We start from the raw sequence: 20,066 nt of genomic DNA on the forward strand, positions 1-20,066 counted from the left end.
ATAACTGAAAGTAGTTACATAGGGAAATTATTTCTCTCTACTCAATATATTTACTTTATTGATTTAATAGCACTTTGTGCATACTCAGTTTCACTGTATTGATGGGTCAGCTGTATTTCCTGTTTCATGAATTAGCATACCATTATTTGTGTTCAGCTCTGAGAAGCTCATGGGCAAACAGTAAAACATGCAAAAATTCAGAAATATGTACAAGTGAAAAGAAAAAGATGGGTAAAACTCTCCAGTAAGCATAAAAACTAATTACCTGCACATTGAAAATTTGACCAATATTTTACTATTTTCCCTCAAGAAATACATAACTTCAAATGATTTAACATATGGTAGTTTCACACATTATAAAAAAATGTAAACTACGAGTTTGTATAATAGGTTATATATTCAGTATATTGAATTAATATTCTGTAAGTCTAATTACTGTGACACCATACATTTGAAAGATTATCTGGGCAACTAGAAGGGTTACAGATTTTAAAATCTTAGAGTCTGTAAAAAATTGCAAGCATCCCTACCTCTCAGAACACAGTAAAACAATCCACTTTGGGCTGGTCAATACTAAAGCTGTAAGTCAACCTAAGTTACACTATTCCAGTTATGTAATTGAAGCTGACATAACTTAGGTCGACTTAAAGCAGTGTCTATACCAGGGATCGGCAACCTTTCAGAAGTGGTGTGCCGAGTCTTCATTTATTTACTCTAATTTAAGGTTTTGCGTGCTAGGAATACATTTTAACGTTTTTAGAAGGTCTCTTTCTAGAAGTCTAAAATATATAATTAAACTATTGTTGTATATAAAATAAATAACGTTTTAAAAATGTTTAAGAAGCTTCATTTAAAATTAAATTAAAATGCAGAGCCCCCCGGACCAGTGGTCAGGACCCAGGCAGCGTGAGTGTCACTGAAAATCAGCTCGCGTGCCGCTTTCGGCACACATGCCATAGGTTGCCTACCCCTGGTCTATACCATGCTGTGTCGACGGGAGATGCTCTCCCGCCAACTTATCTTACGCTTCTCAGGGAGCTGGCGTACAGATGTCGATGGCAAAGTGCTCTCCCATCGACTTAGCGGGTCAAATCAAAACTATTGCATCTATTGCAGCAGTGCTGATTTAGCCATATGTGTAGCCCTTTGTTATCAATCCCACAGCTGAGAAGAGCTGCTCAAATCATAAGGACTACAGGTCAAATCAGAGAGTCCAATAACTGACCTAGGAATCTGTGACTACTCTCAGAACCTCCCTCATGGAGTGGAAAGAGGAAATGTCAAAGATTGCCAGCCCCGTGGAGACTACTGTCCCTCCTGGAGCAAACAGCATGGCTTCATGACACAAGAAGGGGTAAACTCAGCATGCGGAGATGATAAGCAGAAAAGAAATTATTGCTACTTTTATAATTATGGTAGTGAAGGTTTTAAGAAAGTATAGAAAAAAGTGTATTACTTACGTCTGCTTGAGTTGGTCTCTGAGAAACTAGATTCTTTTTGGTCTGGGTGAACATTTCTATTTCTAGTGGAATCTTCTCGGCTGTTTCCATATCGCTCTTTCCATTCCTGATCCAAAAACAAACACAAAAAAATACACCCCATCAGCTATATGAACAAAGTTACTTACTCGGATCATATCTGGAATCCTCTGAAATTCTAGATTCATTGTCTTAAGATAGTCACACTCACACAATAAACTAGAGCAGCAGTAACATAAGTGTTTATACATTAGGTGTTATTGAGTACACGCTGTGAGACTGCGTGCCTGTGTCTTCTTCAATTGACAAAATTTTAATATGTGCCCTTTCATTCTAAAATATATTTTACTAGCAAGTGTTCCCCCCCCATTAGTTTTTTTAAAAGTAAGTATCATAGTTATTCTAATTATGTATTAAATCTATTTGTACAAAATATGCTCAATATCTCTATAGTCTATGCAGTAGAAATGAGATGTTACTTTTTGGTTCCTTCCTCCACCTGTTGGTAGGATAATACAATAGCCACACAGTTATATGATGCTTACAGTAAAAGTTCTCGTCACATTAATATTTTCATATTAGAGTTTACATCAGCAGTTCTCAAACTGTGGGTCGGGACCCCACAGTGGGTGGTGACCCCGTTTTAATGGGGTTGCAAGGCTGGCATTAGACTTTCTGGGGATAAAGCTGAACCCTGAGCCCCACCACCTGGGGCCAAAGTCCGAGCCCCACCGCCCAGGGCTGAAAAGCTGAAGCCTGAGGGCTTCAGCCCTGGGTGGTAGGGCTCAGGTTACAGGCCCCCTGCGTGGGGCTGAAGCCATTGGGCTTTGGTTCCCCCCCTCCTGGGTCGTGTAGTATTTTTGTTGTCAGAAGGGGTTGCGATGCAATGAAGTTTGAGAACCCCTGGTTTATGTAAAAGAGAGGAAGGGTCTGATTCAATTTCTATTAAAACCTATTGGAAACTATTTAATTACATTCAATATGGCTCAAATTCAGCTCAGTGGTTCCAGATCCTGTACTGGTGTAAACTGGCATAATTCCATTGAAGACAATATATCAATTTACAACAGAGCAAGATCTTCAGTTCTAGTCTGCAGAATAAAAACCACCCAATCTTTCTGAACCATTAATTGAAAATGGTCTGGCAAGACCAAAATGTTTCATGTCAATTTAAGTGCAGTGACAATATAACACGTAAACACATGAAGAAAACATGTAAAATTAAGCGCTGCAGATTTGCAATAAACCAGATTCTATTTTTAATTCATTTTGAATTTTAAAAAGAAAGTATTTGGGTTTGAAAAGCATGCCGGGGTAATAATTTCCTGCAGACTACAATAATGAATTGACTGGAGGGGGATAGACATATTAATTCTGGGATTATGACTTTATATGTCAAATTCCACACCAGTGTTATAATGGAATGAAAACCCAGGTCCTAAAGGAAAGTTGTAATACATACCAACATACAGTACATAGAAAATTAGTATAATACTTTCTAAAATATTCTCATACCCTTCTTCTATTTTCACCTTCTTCCTGTCTTTGCCGTTTTCTTTTTTCTAGAAAAGGAACAATATTTTTATTTAACTAAAGAGTAATAAAAACCATCAGTGATTATAAACAGTTAAAGCAGCAAGGATTAAAAAAGGCAGTGGAATAAAATTCTTACCAATACTCTTAAAGGGACTAAATTTAATCAAAACCAATACATTTTTCATGAAGAAGGGGCTACCTGAGGAAAAACATTGAAGTTTTAAATTAACTACTTGCCTACTTTTGATAAATTTGAATGAAGCTTAATATGAACTTTCCCAATATTTAATAACATGGCAGATCAACAGATGGGGCAGGGAAGAAGAATGAATAATTCTAAAATTATAATGATGTGCCAGACGGAAGGATCTCTGTCAAAGAGAAACTAAAATGTTACCTAAAATACACAAGGGTTTGTTTTTGATTGAAGGTCTGGCAGTTCTAAAAATGAACTAATGGGACAATGACAATATTTAGCTCTGTAAACTTAATGATGGGATGTTTAAGGGTCCTTTCAAAAGAGAGTCTCTGTAAAATGCCTGGTGCCATAATTGCTTAAGGGTGGCGGTGCATGCACCTTTCCAATGAAAATTGAGTACAAATAACTTCATCTTATACTTTCTGATTGATGTACACAGTCTTTACGTAACTTATTAAAAACTGATGACACATTATTATAGCACCTTCCATCTGAAGATTTCAGCTTTATAAATCTCAACTAATTAAGAATCACAATGGCCCTGAAATACTCGAAAGGGTATCTCAGATTGGGATCTCATGTGAAAAACTTCACTTCTACACTACCCCTTACCACCAAGTTGGGGCATTAGTTCAGTACTGATTCCAAGAGAAGACTACTGCCTACTGAATCACAAACACTGGTTCCTGCAGCATCTAAGGTTTCCTTAGACTCTTTCACATACTGATGAAGCCCTATAGTGTGCAAATTGAGAGAGGTGAGGGATTTAGACAAATAGCACATTTAGTTTATAAAGTGATCCTTGCAATTTTAGATTTTGGGACTAAGTACTAAAAAGCCATAAACAATATTCAGTTTTATCACAAAATTTTAGATACATTTATTGCACCCCTATTACCTCTTCTGATTAACTCCTTTCCTTCATCAATGAAGTCAGAGGTCATCTCATTGTCTCCCATGAACTGTTGGAACCCCAGCAGATTCAAACAACGAGTTCCTAAGCTGGTAAAAACAAAGGATAAAAGAAAAGTTTTAATTCATAAAAATCATCTGAGACAAACTGCGCTGTAGCATGCAAAGTTAGCTATCCCCAAAATGCAGGGAGAAGAGCTTACCATATTGGCAATCTACATTTTAAAAAGGATATCATTTATTTTTCTGAGTAAGCAAGCTGAAAATTCAGTACACTAAGGAGGTACTTAGACCCAGATTGTGAAGGAAAGGCGTGCATCAGCCCATAAAAGTCCTTTCAATTATGTTAAATCAGAAATACAGCAAAATGGAAGCATGCTTACAATTTATTAGAAGCGTTCCCTCCTATCACTACTGCAAATAACTTAAAACAAGAAATGCACCTGCTTGCAGTAATCTCACAAATACTAAAATTATAGCTGTTGTGTCAGATCTTCGATACCACTGTAAAAACATTGAGGATTCCCCTCTATGTAGATGACAAGTCATGAGAATGAGTTACTATACAGGAGCCTATGTAAACTCACTCCTGGCTTCCAATGCAGGAGTCATGTCCCGGGTATCCTTATGCCACAGCGACCCCTGGCTGCTAACCAGCCTCATGGAGTCATGGGCAACCAGATGAGAAGGCTGCTCTAACTTTTATGGGGGACTGCTCTGACCCTGGAATCAGGAGGCCTGAAACCATCTTTGCGCTCTCTCCATGGTGACAACTGTTGTTCTTTGCTCTGAGAGAGAATCTGGTTGTTTTTAAGTAGATTTAACAGTTCATTCATGGTGTGAAAAACTTTTTAATGTAACTTTTGCACTTTCAGACTGCTGAGCTCTGGTGAATGGTTCAACATTTTACTGAATCATTCAGCTTTTTAGGCATTTAAAAAATGTATTGCTATCTAAAAGCTGCAGATTCTAAAATGCTAAACTGAACTACAATCTCATCTTTAATAGTTTGAGTTAATATGATGATGCAGCTGGGGGTGGGGAGGAGTGTCTTATATTTTGAAATCAGTGATAAGTAAATAATAAATGCAAAGGATTACAGATCTGTCAATTACTCACCTGAAGTAAGTGGCAATACAGAGAATGACAACCAGCATGGGATAATATATATAAAACCCATCTGCAATGAAAGATAACACTCTCATGGAGCCCATTATCTGAAGAGAAAAATGTTGATTAGTACAAAGATAAGACAGTTGCATCAATTCTTTTTGTTTCTGTTTAGAATTTACCACTGTCTCACCCATAGGGCCCAGTTACAATACAATAAGTTATCCATTCTCTGAATATCTACGTAATGAATGTTGACAAGTGAAAAGTGAGTTATCAATAATTAACAGTACTGTCGCTCTCCCTGTGTCACATTGCCAAAGCTGCAATCAGCAGGGGGTGCTTGAGCTGGATCCCGCTAATTATAAAAGCGAGGGTGGTCTCTGAGGTCTACAAGACCTTGGAACTTTCACTCTCCCCATCTCTGCCCCAAAGAGTCCAAATTTTATCACTTTCTGGTAGGGCTGTCAACGATTAAAAAATTAAATTGCGATTAATCGCACTATTAAACAATAATAGAACACCATTTATGTAAATATTTTTGGATGTTTTCTACATTTTCAAATATATTAATTTCAATCACAACACAGAATACAAAGTGTACAGTGCTCACTTTATATTATTTTTGAATATAAATATTTGCACTGTAAAAAAAAATAGTATATTTCAATTCACCTAATACAAGTACTGTAATGCCACCTCTTTATCATGAAAGTTGAACTTAAAAATGTAGAATTAGGTACCAAAAAAACTGCATTCAGAAATAAAACAATGTAAAACTTTAGAGCCTACAAGTCCACTCCGTCCTACTTCAGCTTATCAAGTTTGATTACAATTTGCAGGAGATAATGCTGCCCGCTTCTTGTTTACAATGTCACCTGAAAGTGAGAACAGGTGTTCTCATGGCACTGTTGTAGCCAGCGTCGCAAGATATTTACGTGCCAGATGCACTAAACATTCATATGTTCCTTGATGCTTCAACCACCATTCCAGAGGATATGTATACATTCTGATGACGGGTTCTGCTCGATAACGATCCAAAACACAGCAGACCGACACATGTTCATTTTCATCATCTGAGTCAGATGCCACCAGCAGAAGGTTGATTTTCTTTTTTGGTGGTTCGGGTTCTGTAGTTTCCGCATCGGAATGTTGCTCTTTTAAGACTTCTGAAAGTATGCCCCACATCTCGTCCCCTCAGATTTTGTAAGACACTTCAGATTCTTAAACCCGGGGTAGAGTGTTGTTGCTATTTTTAGAAATCTCACATTGATACCTTCTTTGCGTTTTGTCATATCTGCTGCGAAAGTGTTCTTAAAACGAACATGTGCTGGGTCATCATCCGAGACGGCTATAACATGAAATACATTGCAGAATGCGGGTAAAACAGAACAGGAGACATACAATTCTCCCCTAAATTTGAGTTCAGTCACAAATTTAATTAATGCACTATTTTTTTAATGAGCACCATCAGCATGGAAGCATGTCCTCCAGAATGGTGGCTGAAGCATGAAGGGGCATACAAATGTTTAGCATAGCTGGCATATAAATACCTTGCAATGCCAGCTACAAAAGTGCCATGCGAACGCCTGTTCTCAATGTTAGGTGACATCGTAATAAGAAGCAGGCAGCAGTATCTCCCGTAAATGTGAACAAACTTGTTTGTCTTAGCGATTGGCTGAACAAGTAGGACTGAGTGGACTTGTAGGCTCTGACGTTTTACACTTTGTTTTTGAGTGCAATTATGTAACAACAACAAATCTACATTTGTAAGTTACTTTCACGATAGAGATTGCACTACAGTACTTGTATGAGGTGAATTGAAAAATATTATTTCTTTTGTTTATCATTTTTACAGTGCAAATATTTGTAATAAAAATAATATAAAGTGAGCACTGTACACTTTTTATTCTGTGTTGTAATAGAAATCAATACATTTGAAAATGTAGAAAAACATCCAAAAATATTGAATAAATTTCAGTTAGTATTCTATTGTTTAACAGTGCGATTAATCGCGATTATTTTTTTAATTGCAGTTAATTTTTTGAGTTAATCACGTGAGTTAACTGCGATTAATAGACAGCCCTACTTTCTGGGCATGCTGCAAAAACAAATTAAAAAAGAAAACACCTGTGTGATAAGGTCTCTGGCTAAGCTGAGGGTAGAGAAATCACTGGCTGGCTGAGCTCCTGTGGAACTGATTTTAATGCAGCTGAGATTTAACTGTATTTAGTGTAGGAGTCATTATTTTAGAGCACATACAGCCATGGTTAGAAATATTGTCTTAAATCTAAATCAATAAACAAACTATGCCCACAAGATTATAGTCTGCCACCAAAATGATAATTCTACCAATGTCAAACCACTAATTGCTTAATAAAAAATATATTTACTGTCATCAGTCTCAACTTATGTTTGCTAGATATGTACACATTTGGATTCCATGGGCAAAAACAAATATTACTTGGAAGTTACAAGTTGCACTCATTTAGCTCAGCAAAGCACACACTGTCCAGAGAGTGAAACTGAGTAAAAGCCTGCCAGTCATAACGATTAGAAGTAATGAGTATCTTGACCTTGCCAAATGAATAAGACTGGAAAACAGTTTCTATTACTCCTGGGGGAATTCTGTGCCACTGCATGTGCACAGAATTCATGTCCCCCACAGATTTCTTTGCTTCCCCGCAGAAAAATGACTTCTGACAGGGAAGCTGCAAAAGTGGTCACACGCCTCTCCCGAGCAGTGCGGGTGCATCATTTTGAGCGCCTAGAGCAGTTGGTGGAGAAGTAAATCACCGCGGGGTACCCCCTGCCCCTGAATCATCCTGAGGAGCCCTCTGTACCCAGATCCCCACCCCACTGAGCCCCAACCCACCAAGCCCCACTCCCCCAGCACCCAGGCCACCTCGATAAGCCACACATACCCAGACCCCTCCCTGCCGCTGAACCCCAACCAACTTGTAAATGTAAAGTAATGCACATTGGAAAAAATAACCCCAACTATACATACAATATGATGGGGGCTAATTTAGCTACAACTAATCAGGAAAGAGATCTTGGAGTCATCGTGGATAGTTCTCTGAAGACATCCACGCAGTGTGCAGCAGCAGTCAAAAAAGCAAACAGGATGTTAGGAATCATTAAAAAAGGGATGCAGAATAAGATAGAGAATATCTTATTGCCCTTATATAAATCCATGGTACGCCCACATCTTGAATACTGCGTACAGATGTGGTCTCCTCATCTCAAAAAAGATATACTGGCATTAGAAAAGATTCAGAGAAGGGCAACTAAACTGATCAGGCGTTTGGAACGGGTCCCATATGAGGAGAGATTGAAGAGGCTAGGACTTTTCAGCTTGGAAAAGGGGAGACTAAGGGGGGATATGATAGAGGTATATAACATAACGAGTGGTGTGGAGAAAGTGAACAAGGAAAAGTTATTTACTTGTTCCCATAATATAAGAACTAGGGGCCACCAAATAAAATTAATAGGCAGCAGGTTTAAAACAAATAAAAGGAAGTTCTTCTTCACACAGCACACAGTCAACCTGTGGAACTCCTTGCCTGAGGAGGTTGTGAAAACTAGGACTATAAACAGGGTTTAAGAGAGAACTAGATCAATTCATGGCGGTTAAGTCAATTAATGGCTATTAGCGAGGATGGGTAAGGAATGGTGTCCCTAGCCTCTGTTTGTCAGAGGGTGGAGACGGATGGCAGGAGAGAGAGATCACTTGATCATTACCTGTCAGGTTCACTCCCTCTGGAACACCTGGCATTGGCCACTGTCGGCAGACAGGATACCGGGGCTGGATGGACCTTTGGTCTGACCCAGTATGGCCATTCTTATGTTCTTATGTAACTTCAACGGAACCCCCTGCAAAGTCCCATTCCTCCTGCACCCAGAAACCCCCAATGAATCCCTGTGCATCCAGATTCCCCATGCACCCAGAACCCCCACCAAACTGCCCACACCCAGACTGCCCCACACAAAACCCTCTCACTCCACACCTGGATCCCCCCACCCTAAGCCCTTCCACACTTTGATCCTGCTAGGCTGAGCCTGCCCTCTCCATACGAAAATCGGGGGCCAGGGCTGGGAGTGGAGGCAAGACTTTGTCCCTCTTGCTTGCTATCTTGGTGTGCGTGGCGCAGAGGGGCAGAGCCCCGGAGTGTTTCTGGGGAGGCCCAGCTCTTGCACTGTGTCAGGGTTGGGTGCAGCCTCACCACCAAATCCATGTGGGGGGGGAGGGAGGGTAAGACTGCAGGGTGTCTCCATATTTATTGACAAATAAAATATGCAGAATTTTAAAATACTGTGACAGAATTTTTATTTTTTTGGCACAGAATTCCCTCAGGAGTAATTAATTCTATCCTGCTTAATACTGAGTAAGCAACAAGATGAAGAAATATGTTTTTACAGTAAACATTTAATTTCATAATTAATGTTTTTCTGACTGTTAAGCCATATTGCATCAAGAGACATGCTCTCTGTACTTACTGATGTATATGCAGTTGCCTGAGTGTTTTTGTGAGAGATTGATGAATCCATGTGAGTCAAACCCAAGAAATTCAGACACAGTGGTGGTGTTAAACGGCAGAATAACCTGTATAAATTTAATAGTTAGCTGCTTTTAAGCAATTTCCCCCTTAATAAAATAAAACGTAAAGAATAATATCACAACTAGATATGAGGTGGCTTTTAAAAGATGAAATGCTGAATAAGTTGCACCTATCTGATCATCAAGGATTATATCTGAAACACTATTGATTTAAAATTCATTTATTATTTAAGAGGCAGTCCCAGAAACATACATACATATTATATATATATATATTTTACACACACACACACACAAAAAACGTATGGTGTACTTACATGCCACTGAAAAGGAGACTGTATGCATCAGTCTGATGGTGCGAAGCTAAATAATAATAATTAAATACACGAATCCTGAAGACAGTTGAGTAAACACAGATACTTAAGAAGAAGATGGTAAGGAAGCAAGCCATCTAGAAACAAAATATTCATTTTTTACTATTTCTTTCAAATTTACAATTATATCAAAATAATTGCTGCAATACTAGACTTTAGCAACGAAAGACTTCAGGGCAAAATTGTTTATTTCTATTGTGTCATGGAATTATAATATAACTAATGCATAAATTTAGCCTATACAGGGCTATATACAGTGCTGTCAATGTACTGCATACAAGATGTACTTAAATAAATACAGCAGTGAAATCATATTTTTGAAAAACAAAACATGTTAGCTCCTCTAAGTTGCAAAAGTATGAAGTGTATTTTTAAACAGCTAAGGAAGATTTAAAAGGGCTATCCTCCTTTCCTATTTCCAGTGTAAAATAAAGCATGTTATAGGCTGATGTTGTTGCAGTTAAACTGGGTCTAACTACAATTAGACAATGGTGATGAGTTGAACAAACAAATGGATGAATAGTAAACTACCATAAGTAGCTTGGGAGCTCTTCCTTGACTTATACGGGACAGTCTAATAATAAAACAGGCGTTTAAAGTTCCTGTAGTTTTGTCACCATACTTCAAATGTTGGGCTCAGTTCCTACAAGGTATGTGTCTCTTAAGCCATTCACAGCTCCTAAGACTATGGACTTGCCGTTTGGTGGCAGGTTGGTATATTCAGAGCAAATATCGCAGGCATGAGAACATTGAAAAAGAAACTAGCCCAGATGATAAGAGAATTCCATATACCATGACAACAACCCGTCTACGTAACTAGACCAAGTTACTCCATTTTTATGTTCCCACAGATGACTGAATTGGGTCAGACTCCACCATTTGTAATAAAGTGGTGCACAGAAGAGGAGACACTGCCACAAAATTAGTCTTAGTACTTGTGTAGGTTAGAGAGCTTGTGTGGTTCAGTAGTCAGAGATTAATTTTTCATAGATAATAGATAAGGGCTAAATTTAATAAACTTGGTCTTCCTCATTACTGTAGGAACTAAAATCTGTACAATAAGATTGTTAAATGAACATTCCAAACTGACCTCTATGTAAATATAGTTGTACGTTCTTTCTGCCAGTTGTATGAAGACAGCAAACAAGGACAGAACAGGTTTAGTGCTGAAAAATGTGCACTCTGACCACACAACAATTACAGAGAATGTGGCCAAAACAATAGCAAGAATTCTGTAAAACCATGGCCGAAGGAGACATTCCCAGTACCATTCTGGAAAAAAAAAAAAAAAAAAAAAAAAAAAACAATAAATAGCAGGATTAATACAAGACATAGGAAGAGATGGAAAATTTTCAAAATAGCATTGTTGAGGCACCATGCCAACTGACATGGCTAGCTGAAAAGAATCCTATCTCGAGCAAATTTACACTAAGAGTGGAATCTGTGGGGACAGTAACGCTAAGAACAACTCATTGATTTTGTGATGCCTGTAACTTTGTCTCAGGCCTGAATTATTATTTCTGAAACAATGCAACAAATATATAGAAAAAGCCAGTTTCACATTTAAAAAAATAAAGTATGCATACATGTATAAACTTCTAATTGGGCTGGTAACAGGAAGAAATACCTCATCCAAAAAATAAACAAAAACAAAATTCTGTGGTTTATATTGCCTATAGGAATTGGAAAACATATTTGGAGCAATGACTGATTTTCTGTGTTTCAATTAAGAGTGTTGAATATTAAATATTCGGCTGTGAAGATACTCTGTGCATAAGATGTATGCTTCAATATATGTTAGCATAATTACAACTAGTGTCTTTGCTAGGTTAGACAGTGTTTCCCACAACACTCAGCCCCAGACTTCGGGAGCCTGTGTCTGGGCCTACAAAGGAAAGAAAACCCTGGGTTCCTTTAATGACTGCAGTGCACTTCACCTTTCTTCTCTTCTCCTCCTCATGGGCTTGGGGAAGTGAAATAAGAGGTGCTCCTTAGATGACTGGCTGATCAGAATGGTGCCAAATAAGACTATTGGCTCCTGCCACCCAAGGAGAGGGCTTATTAACCCTTCCCCTTGCTTGAGGAACTATTCTTCATCCAGGAGCAGAAGGTCCTCCTTTGGTATTAGAGTAAGACTGGGTTTTGCCCCTTGCTGTGGGCATCATGCTAGTCACCTTTTTGACAGTAGGAAGACATTTTTCCCAAATTGCCAGATTGGCCTGGTATGGGATTTTTGCCTCTCTTTCCACAACTCAGGGACCTAGAGAATAGGTTAGGTTATTAAATTCATGTTGTTGGGATTTGGCAGGTTTACAGTGCATCATTCTATAGTGGGTTAGTTCCCTGATAAACTGGAAATGGAAGCTGGATTACAAGAAGGCATCTCATCTCCTAAAGAAGGAGCAGAATGGGGCTGGGGCTTCAAGTGTCTGGTACAGCGAGAAAATAACATTTTCCACATACCCTCAATTCTTCTAGGAGGGGATGGTGGAAGAGTCACAACAATGGTACTGGGACAACTTAAAGGTATGGAGAGCTGAAGGCACCCCTCTCTAAGGTGTTACGGTTTATGGAAGGCAGGATGACCTGCACTGGATGAGCTATTGCTCGATACTTTTCCAGATGTATTGCTTGATACTGTTGCAACTTGTTTTTCTTTCTGTAATGTCCAGGAAAAAGCTTTAGGAATTTCTATGGAGGTGGCCATTATATAGTATATAAGTGCTCTTAATTTGCCTACAAATTAAGTTTATTATCAGAAATATAACTGCTTTTTGGCAACTGGGGGAGGCGGTGTGTCTATTCCATCACGTGAGCACAAGGGAATGTATATTTGCCTACTACTACTATACATGAACATCACTCACGTAGGAGAAAAGATGCCATGCTCTACAGGAAAGCATGAGTTATAGTCATTTAGATACTCAACATTTGTATGACAATACGTACCAACAGTTGGTGTGTAGAAATATCGGGTAATTCTGTTTTCAGGTTCTTGGAACTGAAAAGTATGAACAAACTGACGAGTTGCACTGGTTTCATTTTTTGCAACATCCTCCAAGTAGAATGCTTGTTCTAAAAGAATTCGCCACTGCACCTGTGTACGACGGTGTCTCTGAACTGAGTAAATTACCTATAGTAAACAAACCCCAAAGTTTCAGTTACAGAACGCTTGCTCCAGGAAATGGGAGAAAATTCCACACTGACTGCTCACTCATAGGTGTATTTTGAGCCGAATTAAACTGTGTTAAGGATTGAGTTAAAACCAATTTGGAGCTGAATGGGTGTGAATGTAAGAGCGCTGTAAGAGACAGTTAAGAGGTCACACCTAAAACAAGGCCTAACAGAGTCTGCCCAGAAACTAGGACCATGTGGGTAGAGGGTTCCAATGGATGTTGTTTTGACTAGGGCTGTCTGTGGGTGTGGAAAAGGCTAACTGGAGGGCAGATAAGAAACTGAGGTCTGATCTACACTAAAAAGTTAAGTTGACCTAAGTCAACTTGCATTGACCTAGTTGTGCATGTCTCTACTCTTATACAGGGAGTCCTCGGACTTACGACGCCCAACTTACGTTGGACACTACTTACAACACTTTTCAATTGACTGCCCGTTTTGCCCTTACGATGCTCTATTTGCATAAATTTCACTTTAAATCACTTCCTGGTTGTGTTATACTGGTATGGAGCTGGAAGGTCATTTCTGATTGGCTTCGAGGCAGCAGGGTAGCTTGTTGCTGGGTAGGGTTGCTGCTTGTTTTTGATTGGCTCAGCCAATCAGAAAGCTTGAACAGTGATTGGCTGAGGCTTAGCTTGTATGCTGTTCTCCCTGGCTTTCTAAGCCTGTGTTACCGGCATTCTGAGCCGCATATGTAAGTTTATATGTTTATTTGAATGCAAAATACAGTGTACAGTAAATACACTGATATTGCAACATTACTCATCTATAATTCAAAACTGGGTTATTGTGGTGAAAATAGTGTATCAAGCCTTGGTTCAGGAACCAATCCCCTCTTCATACCATTGATTCCTATGGGAAAGCAGTTTCGACTTGCAACGTTTTGACTTACAATGCAATTCCGAGGAACTAATTGTGTTGCAAGTCCGAGGACTCCCAAGGTCTCCTGCAACCATATGCACCCCATTACAGCAACATAACATCACCTCCCCGAGCAATGCAGAGGCATGGCTGACCTATTTAGGTCAAGGCACTGTGAATGTAGATATTGCATCAACTGTGTTAACCACAATAATCCTCCAGCAGTTGTCCCATGATGCCCCTACCTCTGCAACAGTGGCCAATCCAGTCACAATTTTGAACTCCACTGCCCAAGGTCAGAGAGACCGGCAGCCACATCCACCCCTTTAAAGCCCCTAGTCTTTTTGAAATGCCTTTTCCTGATTGACTAACTTGATGAGCACACCCACTAGCTCACCTTTGCAAGCATCTGACCATGCTGGCCCCAATGACACACACAAACTCTGCCTGAAGCAGGAAAGAAGTCATGGAGCATCTCAGCATGTGAGAAGAGACTGTGCAAGCACAGCTAAGGAAAAGCCAAAGAAATACATACATCTATGTGCAGATTGCACAGGGGATGCTGAAACAGGGGCAGAACACAGATGGAAGTGGTGTCATGGGAAAGTGAAGGAACTTCAGCAGGCATACCAGAAGGCAAGGTATGCAAACAACAAATCTGATACTGCCCCACAGACCTGTTTCTTCTATGATGAACAACATGCTATAGTTGGAGGGCAGTCCACTAGCCTCCTGCCTATGACTGGACACTTTGTGGGACCGAGGCAGAGCCCCCCGATGCACATGGCAAAATGGAGGGATGATGGCAGCGATGAGGAGGGGGGCTGAAACCATGCAGTGAGTCAGGAGCTATCAAACTCCACTGAACTTAAGCCAGTCCCACGTGGTGAGTGCAGGTGAGCCCTGGTAAGCATGAACATACATTATTCCTTATAAGAATTTTTTACTTTTTCATTTCCCAAAATCTCATCTCCCTTCCTCCCTTGGCTGCCCACCTGCCCTTCTTCCCCATTTAAAAATGGTGCCCATCCCATCTACAAATATAAAGAACAAATGCATTGACTTTTGATTGCTTACTTGTAATATGTTAGAAAGTAAAATGTTAGAGAATAATTTTTTTTAAAAAGTAGCATTAGAGTCTAAATGCACAATCCACATCCGATCATTGCTCCTTTACCTCTAGCTGAGCACAGGACAAGGCAGAGGTGATGTCCGCACTTCCATTCTTTGGTTTGTTGGGCTAGACAGGGGACCACATGGAATACTTTGTTTATCTGAACAAGAATGTCCCTTTTATCCTCGAGCGATCTTGATGAAACTTTCATGGAAATACTCTAGAATATTCTCCCAAACATTTCAAGGCATTGTAGTTTCTTGTTTCTTCCCCCACAATAGGACACTTTCCCACACCATTCTGCGATGAGTTCCGCTGCCACCATTACAGTAAATAGGCTAGCAGCATATGAGCCTGGGCTGGCTTCAGAACACCAGTAGAAGCTAGTTTCTCTGTGTATTGGTCACCCCCAGGAGGGAGAGATCAGCCAAAATCACCACTGCCTGTAAAGATATTGGCAATATTCACCACACTTTCCCTATAGGAATACCAGGGGCACCTAGCATCTAAACTTTCTATGCAACAGTACACCCTCCTCCTTTCATGGTAAGCCAGGGCCTGCTCACCATGGTTTGACCTGCAGAGTGGTGCTGTAATGAGGCACTCCAAAGCTACAGTGACAATTGGCATTTCTTTCTAAAGGTATTTAGAGGAATAATATAAGGGAATTTTGAGACTTATCTTTCCCTTTCTGTTGTGACTAAATCTTAAAGGTACCTGTTTTAATCAGCAGCCTCTGGTGTGGTGGCTTGAGAGGTGCCCCCTCCACACCCACTGAACATCTGACCTTATCAAGAGGAGAAAGAAGTGGACTAGGAGGATATATTCTGTGAGATCCCCCAGTTCTCTATGACTACTGGCAATGAACAAAGGGGTTAGAAGGGGCCATATGACCATGATCATGGAGAAGGACCAAGAATGAAGAGATCAGTTCCTTCAAGAGAGGCAAAGGGTCAGAAAGGTGCATTGAGAAGTGCACCAGGATATCAAGGGCTTGCTAAGGCAACTCAGATATTGCAGAGCATTATCAACCTACATGTCCAAAGACCCCAGACTCAGCAGCCTTTCTAATCCATGGTCACTACTCCACACATACCCCTCCCCCACCCTCCACACACATCATAACAGATTGCAGCATGGTATGAACCCTTACCGCTACCATTCTATGCCAGAGGAAAAACAAGGAGAATCATAACTATACATACACCAACCTGTGAAAACCACAAGATCAGCCACAATGCACTACATATTTCGTAACATGACAAACATACATTTTTAATACACAAATGTAAATGTTTGTTTATTTGGATTTTTACAGTGCTGGTTACTCTGTTACAAAGCTGCTACCATGTCTCTAACCTTCTGTTTTTGCACTTTAATTTTGTTTCCTGTTTCTTTGCAAATAAGGTTCTATTTTTGGAAACTCAACATATTTGTTAACTTCCACCAAGCACAATTGCTGCATTACAGAATTCATAGCGGGAGTCAGTAACTAACCATACACACAAAGGCACACTAGTTCATAAAACTATCACATAACACTGCTGTGGCTGACTGCTAAAATAGTCTTTTAAAGCCTCCCTGAGCTGTATCACTCCATGGTTGGCACTTCTAATAGCTCTTGTGTCTGGCTGTTCAAATTCAGCAGACAACCAGCCCACCTCAACCCTCCACCCTTCCGGCAGACTTATTTCCTTTGCCTCTCAAACATCATGCAGTACACAACAAGATGCAGCTATAATGATGGGTACTTTTGCCTCACTGATAACCAAGCTAGTGAGTAAACAGCACCAGTGACACTTCAATCTACCAAAAGTCATCCTGCTGAGCTACTAGTTGAATCTCTCTTTGGTGACGTCTAGGTAGCCAGTGTATGACTTCACGAGCCCCAGCGGGGCACAACGAGTAGGCTGGGTCCCACAGAATCACTACAGGCATTTCAGTATCGCCAACGACAATGTGCTGGTCAAGAAAGAATGCCCCTTCTTACAGCTTTTGGAAAAGTCCTGTGTTCTTAAAGATGCGAGTTTCATGCACCTTCCCTGACCAGCGCATGGTGACATCAGTGAAGTGTCGGTAGTGATCCACTAGCACTTGCATAACAAACAGAAAGGGATGCTTTTCTACATATCCACTAGCAAGGTGAGGTGATGCCAGAACAGGGATACGTGCCCTATTGCTGCAAATCCACTCTGATTTCCTGCATATTGCCAATAGTCATAGGCTTATGCAGCAGGAAATGCTTAGTGGCCTTGCACACTTGGATGACAACAGCCCCACTGTGGATTTTCCAACTCCAAACTGATTGGTCACTGACTGACAGCAATCTGGCATTGCAAACCCACAGAGCTTGATGGCCACTTGCTTCTCCACTGTCAATGCAGCTCTCATTCTGGTGTCCTGCACTTGAAGTCTGAAGCAAGACCAGCACACAGATCCAGGGACGTGGTCTTTCGCATCTGAAAGTTCTGCAGCCACTGCTCATCATCCCAAACCTGCATTACAATGTGATCCCATCAATCACTGCTCGTTTCTCAGGCCCAGAAGTGGCAAACCACTTTGTGCAACTAGTCCATGAATGCCAGCAGCAACCTGGCATTTTTATTTACTGTGCCCAGCACCCAGTTATTGTGATATTCCTCATCTCTTTTTCCTCATCACATCCCCACTTGTAGTAATACTCATTCAAGTTTCACAAAGGAGAATAATACATCCTGTATTAGCAATAGTCATTACAATTTTGATGAGCTCTACAGGGTCCATACTTCTGTCAGGCAGATGGCAGAGACTGAAAAGCAGCATGGAGGACTGTGGGAATTTTAAAAAACAATGCAAAAGTTATGAGATGGAACAAGCATTATGGGATGGGACTTTGACTTTTAGTTCCCAGAAATCCCTGGGCAAATTGCTGCTATCCCACAAAGCACTGCAAAAACGTTTAACAAAGCATTGAGCTGGATGGCGGTGCAGGGAATGCTGGGATATTACCTATGGCATATCACATTTTCCATTGATGCAACCATTTGGAGTGAGAAGGCACAGCAACGACAAACAGCCAAGCGTACACGAACTCAAGTGATATACAAAAGCCGGCAGCAGTATGCCAACGTAACTTGTGTCAAATGAACTCTATAGTGTAGATTTGGCCTGAGAGGGACTTAGGGTATGTCTATACTGCAAATAGGAGGTGTGACTGTAGCAGATGTATACATACCCAGGCTAGCTTTCATCTAGTTAAATCAAAGCTCGCTTGAGTAACAACAGCAGTGTAGTTGTGGCACCATGGGATAGCTACTCATATGGGTTCCTGGGTGGAGCTGTACTTGCAGTATACCTACACAAGTTACAATCACACCTCCTAGTTGCAATGTAGACTTAGCCTCAGAAGGAGAGCAAGAAAGTCAAGCACCAGTCTGTAAGCCCTTGGAAAAGCCTAGAGAGGTTCTGAGTCAGGAGTGCTGACTGAAAGAGGTTTAGGCCTGTTAACTAAGAAACTACTACTTCTGCTTTTAGTTTCTCCTGCATTTGGAGAAGCAGGACTTTGTACGTTCCCTGTAAACAGACAAAACTGCACCGAATAAGATTCCATCATCAATTTCTACTCCCAACTGGAACAACTTACAAGGCCCTGAACAAACTAGCTGCTAAAGTTGAAAAGGAGCAACAGGTACAAAGATGACTTCTGCCTATTTTTTTATGGTGTGTATTTAATTCTATTTATAAAAAAAGAGATGTGAAAGGAGTATTTCAAAACTGAGCATTTCTTTCCCCCACCATTTTCTTTCTCTATCTCCCCAATGTGTTTTGTGTGCTTTCACTACAATATCTGTTTGAGATTCTTCATTACAGCACACACATAGGTGTGATTAGGCATAGCACCATTTACAACATGCTACAACATATCACGGGATAAGCAATTTTTATTTCTCTAGATATTCCTTTTGAATTTCACACATTAATACACGTTTTGTTCCACTTTCAGAAATAAAACAAACAGGTACAGTTTTACAAGCAGAATAAAAAAATATATATATCATGCAAATTAAAGATCTCAGTTTATTCTAAATGTCAACTAATTTAGAACAAACAATGGTCTTAAATGAATACATTAGCAGGAGAAGTGATGTTGCAATAGAAACTTATCGAGTTACCTGTTTGTGAAGTTTGACCAGACTTTTCTCACTTGGATAGTTGTTTTGCCTGTCATCAAAATCTTCATAGTCATCCATGTTCCTACCCATTCTTTCCTGGTATTCAGTAGGACACTGGTAGGAAAAGGAAAATAATTGAAATACTTCATTTATGGAAGCAGAGCATACATTACCAGTAGGATATGGTCTTTTACTGAAGTCTTAAAATATTTTTTGGACAGTGGATGCAACTGAAATGCATTTCACTTAAAATATTCAATTTCTTTCCCCTCCGACACTGCAAAGGATTTACTTGTAAAAGTAGAGTCTGCATTTCCCTGTATGTGTATGATCACATTCTAAGAATATAAAGAAAGACATCTTGTTAAAGAAAAATGTATTTTATTCAAGTTTGTATGAATAAATTCAGAATAGGATACAGCACATAGAAGTAGAAAGAATATTTATCTTTTTCAGTTATCCTTTACAACGTAATTTTAGTGCTTGATATGGAAACAAATATATATCAGCCACCAAAGAATAGCTCAAACTATATTTATAGAAGACAAGCAATTATATATACCAGGGGTCAGCACCCTTTCAGAAGTGGTGTGCTG

General features: G+C 39.9%; 1 protein-coding gene across 1 annotated transcript in view; it reads right to left on the bottom strand.

Annotated features, from left to right (window-relative positions):
* LMBRD2 (LMBR1 domain containing 2) overlaps positions 1–20,066 on the bottom strand; it is a 50,643-nt gene that overhangs the window by 10,916 nt on the left and 19,661 nt on the right. The window contains exons 8-16 of the mRNA XM_034773634.1: positions 19,471–19,584; positions 13,120–13,303; positions 11,261–11,442; positions 10,114–10,247; positions 9,736–9,841; positions 5,245–5,342; positions 4,112–4,215; positions 2,994–3,040; positions 1,461–1,566 (exon numbers count right to left, since the gene is read on the bottom strand). Of these exons, the coding sequence (XP_034629525.1) occupies positions 1,461–1,566; positions 2,994–3,040; positions 4,112–4,215; positions 5,245–5,342; positions 9,736–9,841; positions 10,114–10,247; positions 11,261–11,442; positions 13,120–13,303; positions 19,471–19,584 (1,075 nt within the window). The remainder of the gene's footprint in view (positions 1–1,460; positions 1,567–2,993; positions 3,041–4,111; positions 4,216–5,244; positions 5,343–9,735; positions 9,842–10,113; positions 10,248–11,260; positions 11,443–13,119; positions 13,304–19,470; positions 19,585–20,066) is intronic.

Source organism: Trachemys scripta, chromosome 6 (genome assembly GCF_013100865.1).
Source record: "Trachemys scripta elegans isolate TJP31775 chromosome 6, CAS_Tse_1.0, whole genome shotgun sequence".
NCBI classification, from domain to species: Eukaryota; Metazoa; Chordata; order Testudines; family Emydidae; genus Trachemys; species Trachemys scripta.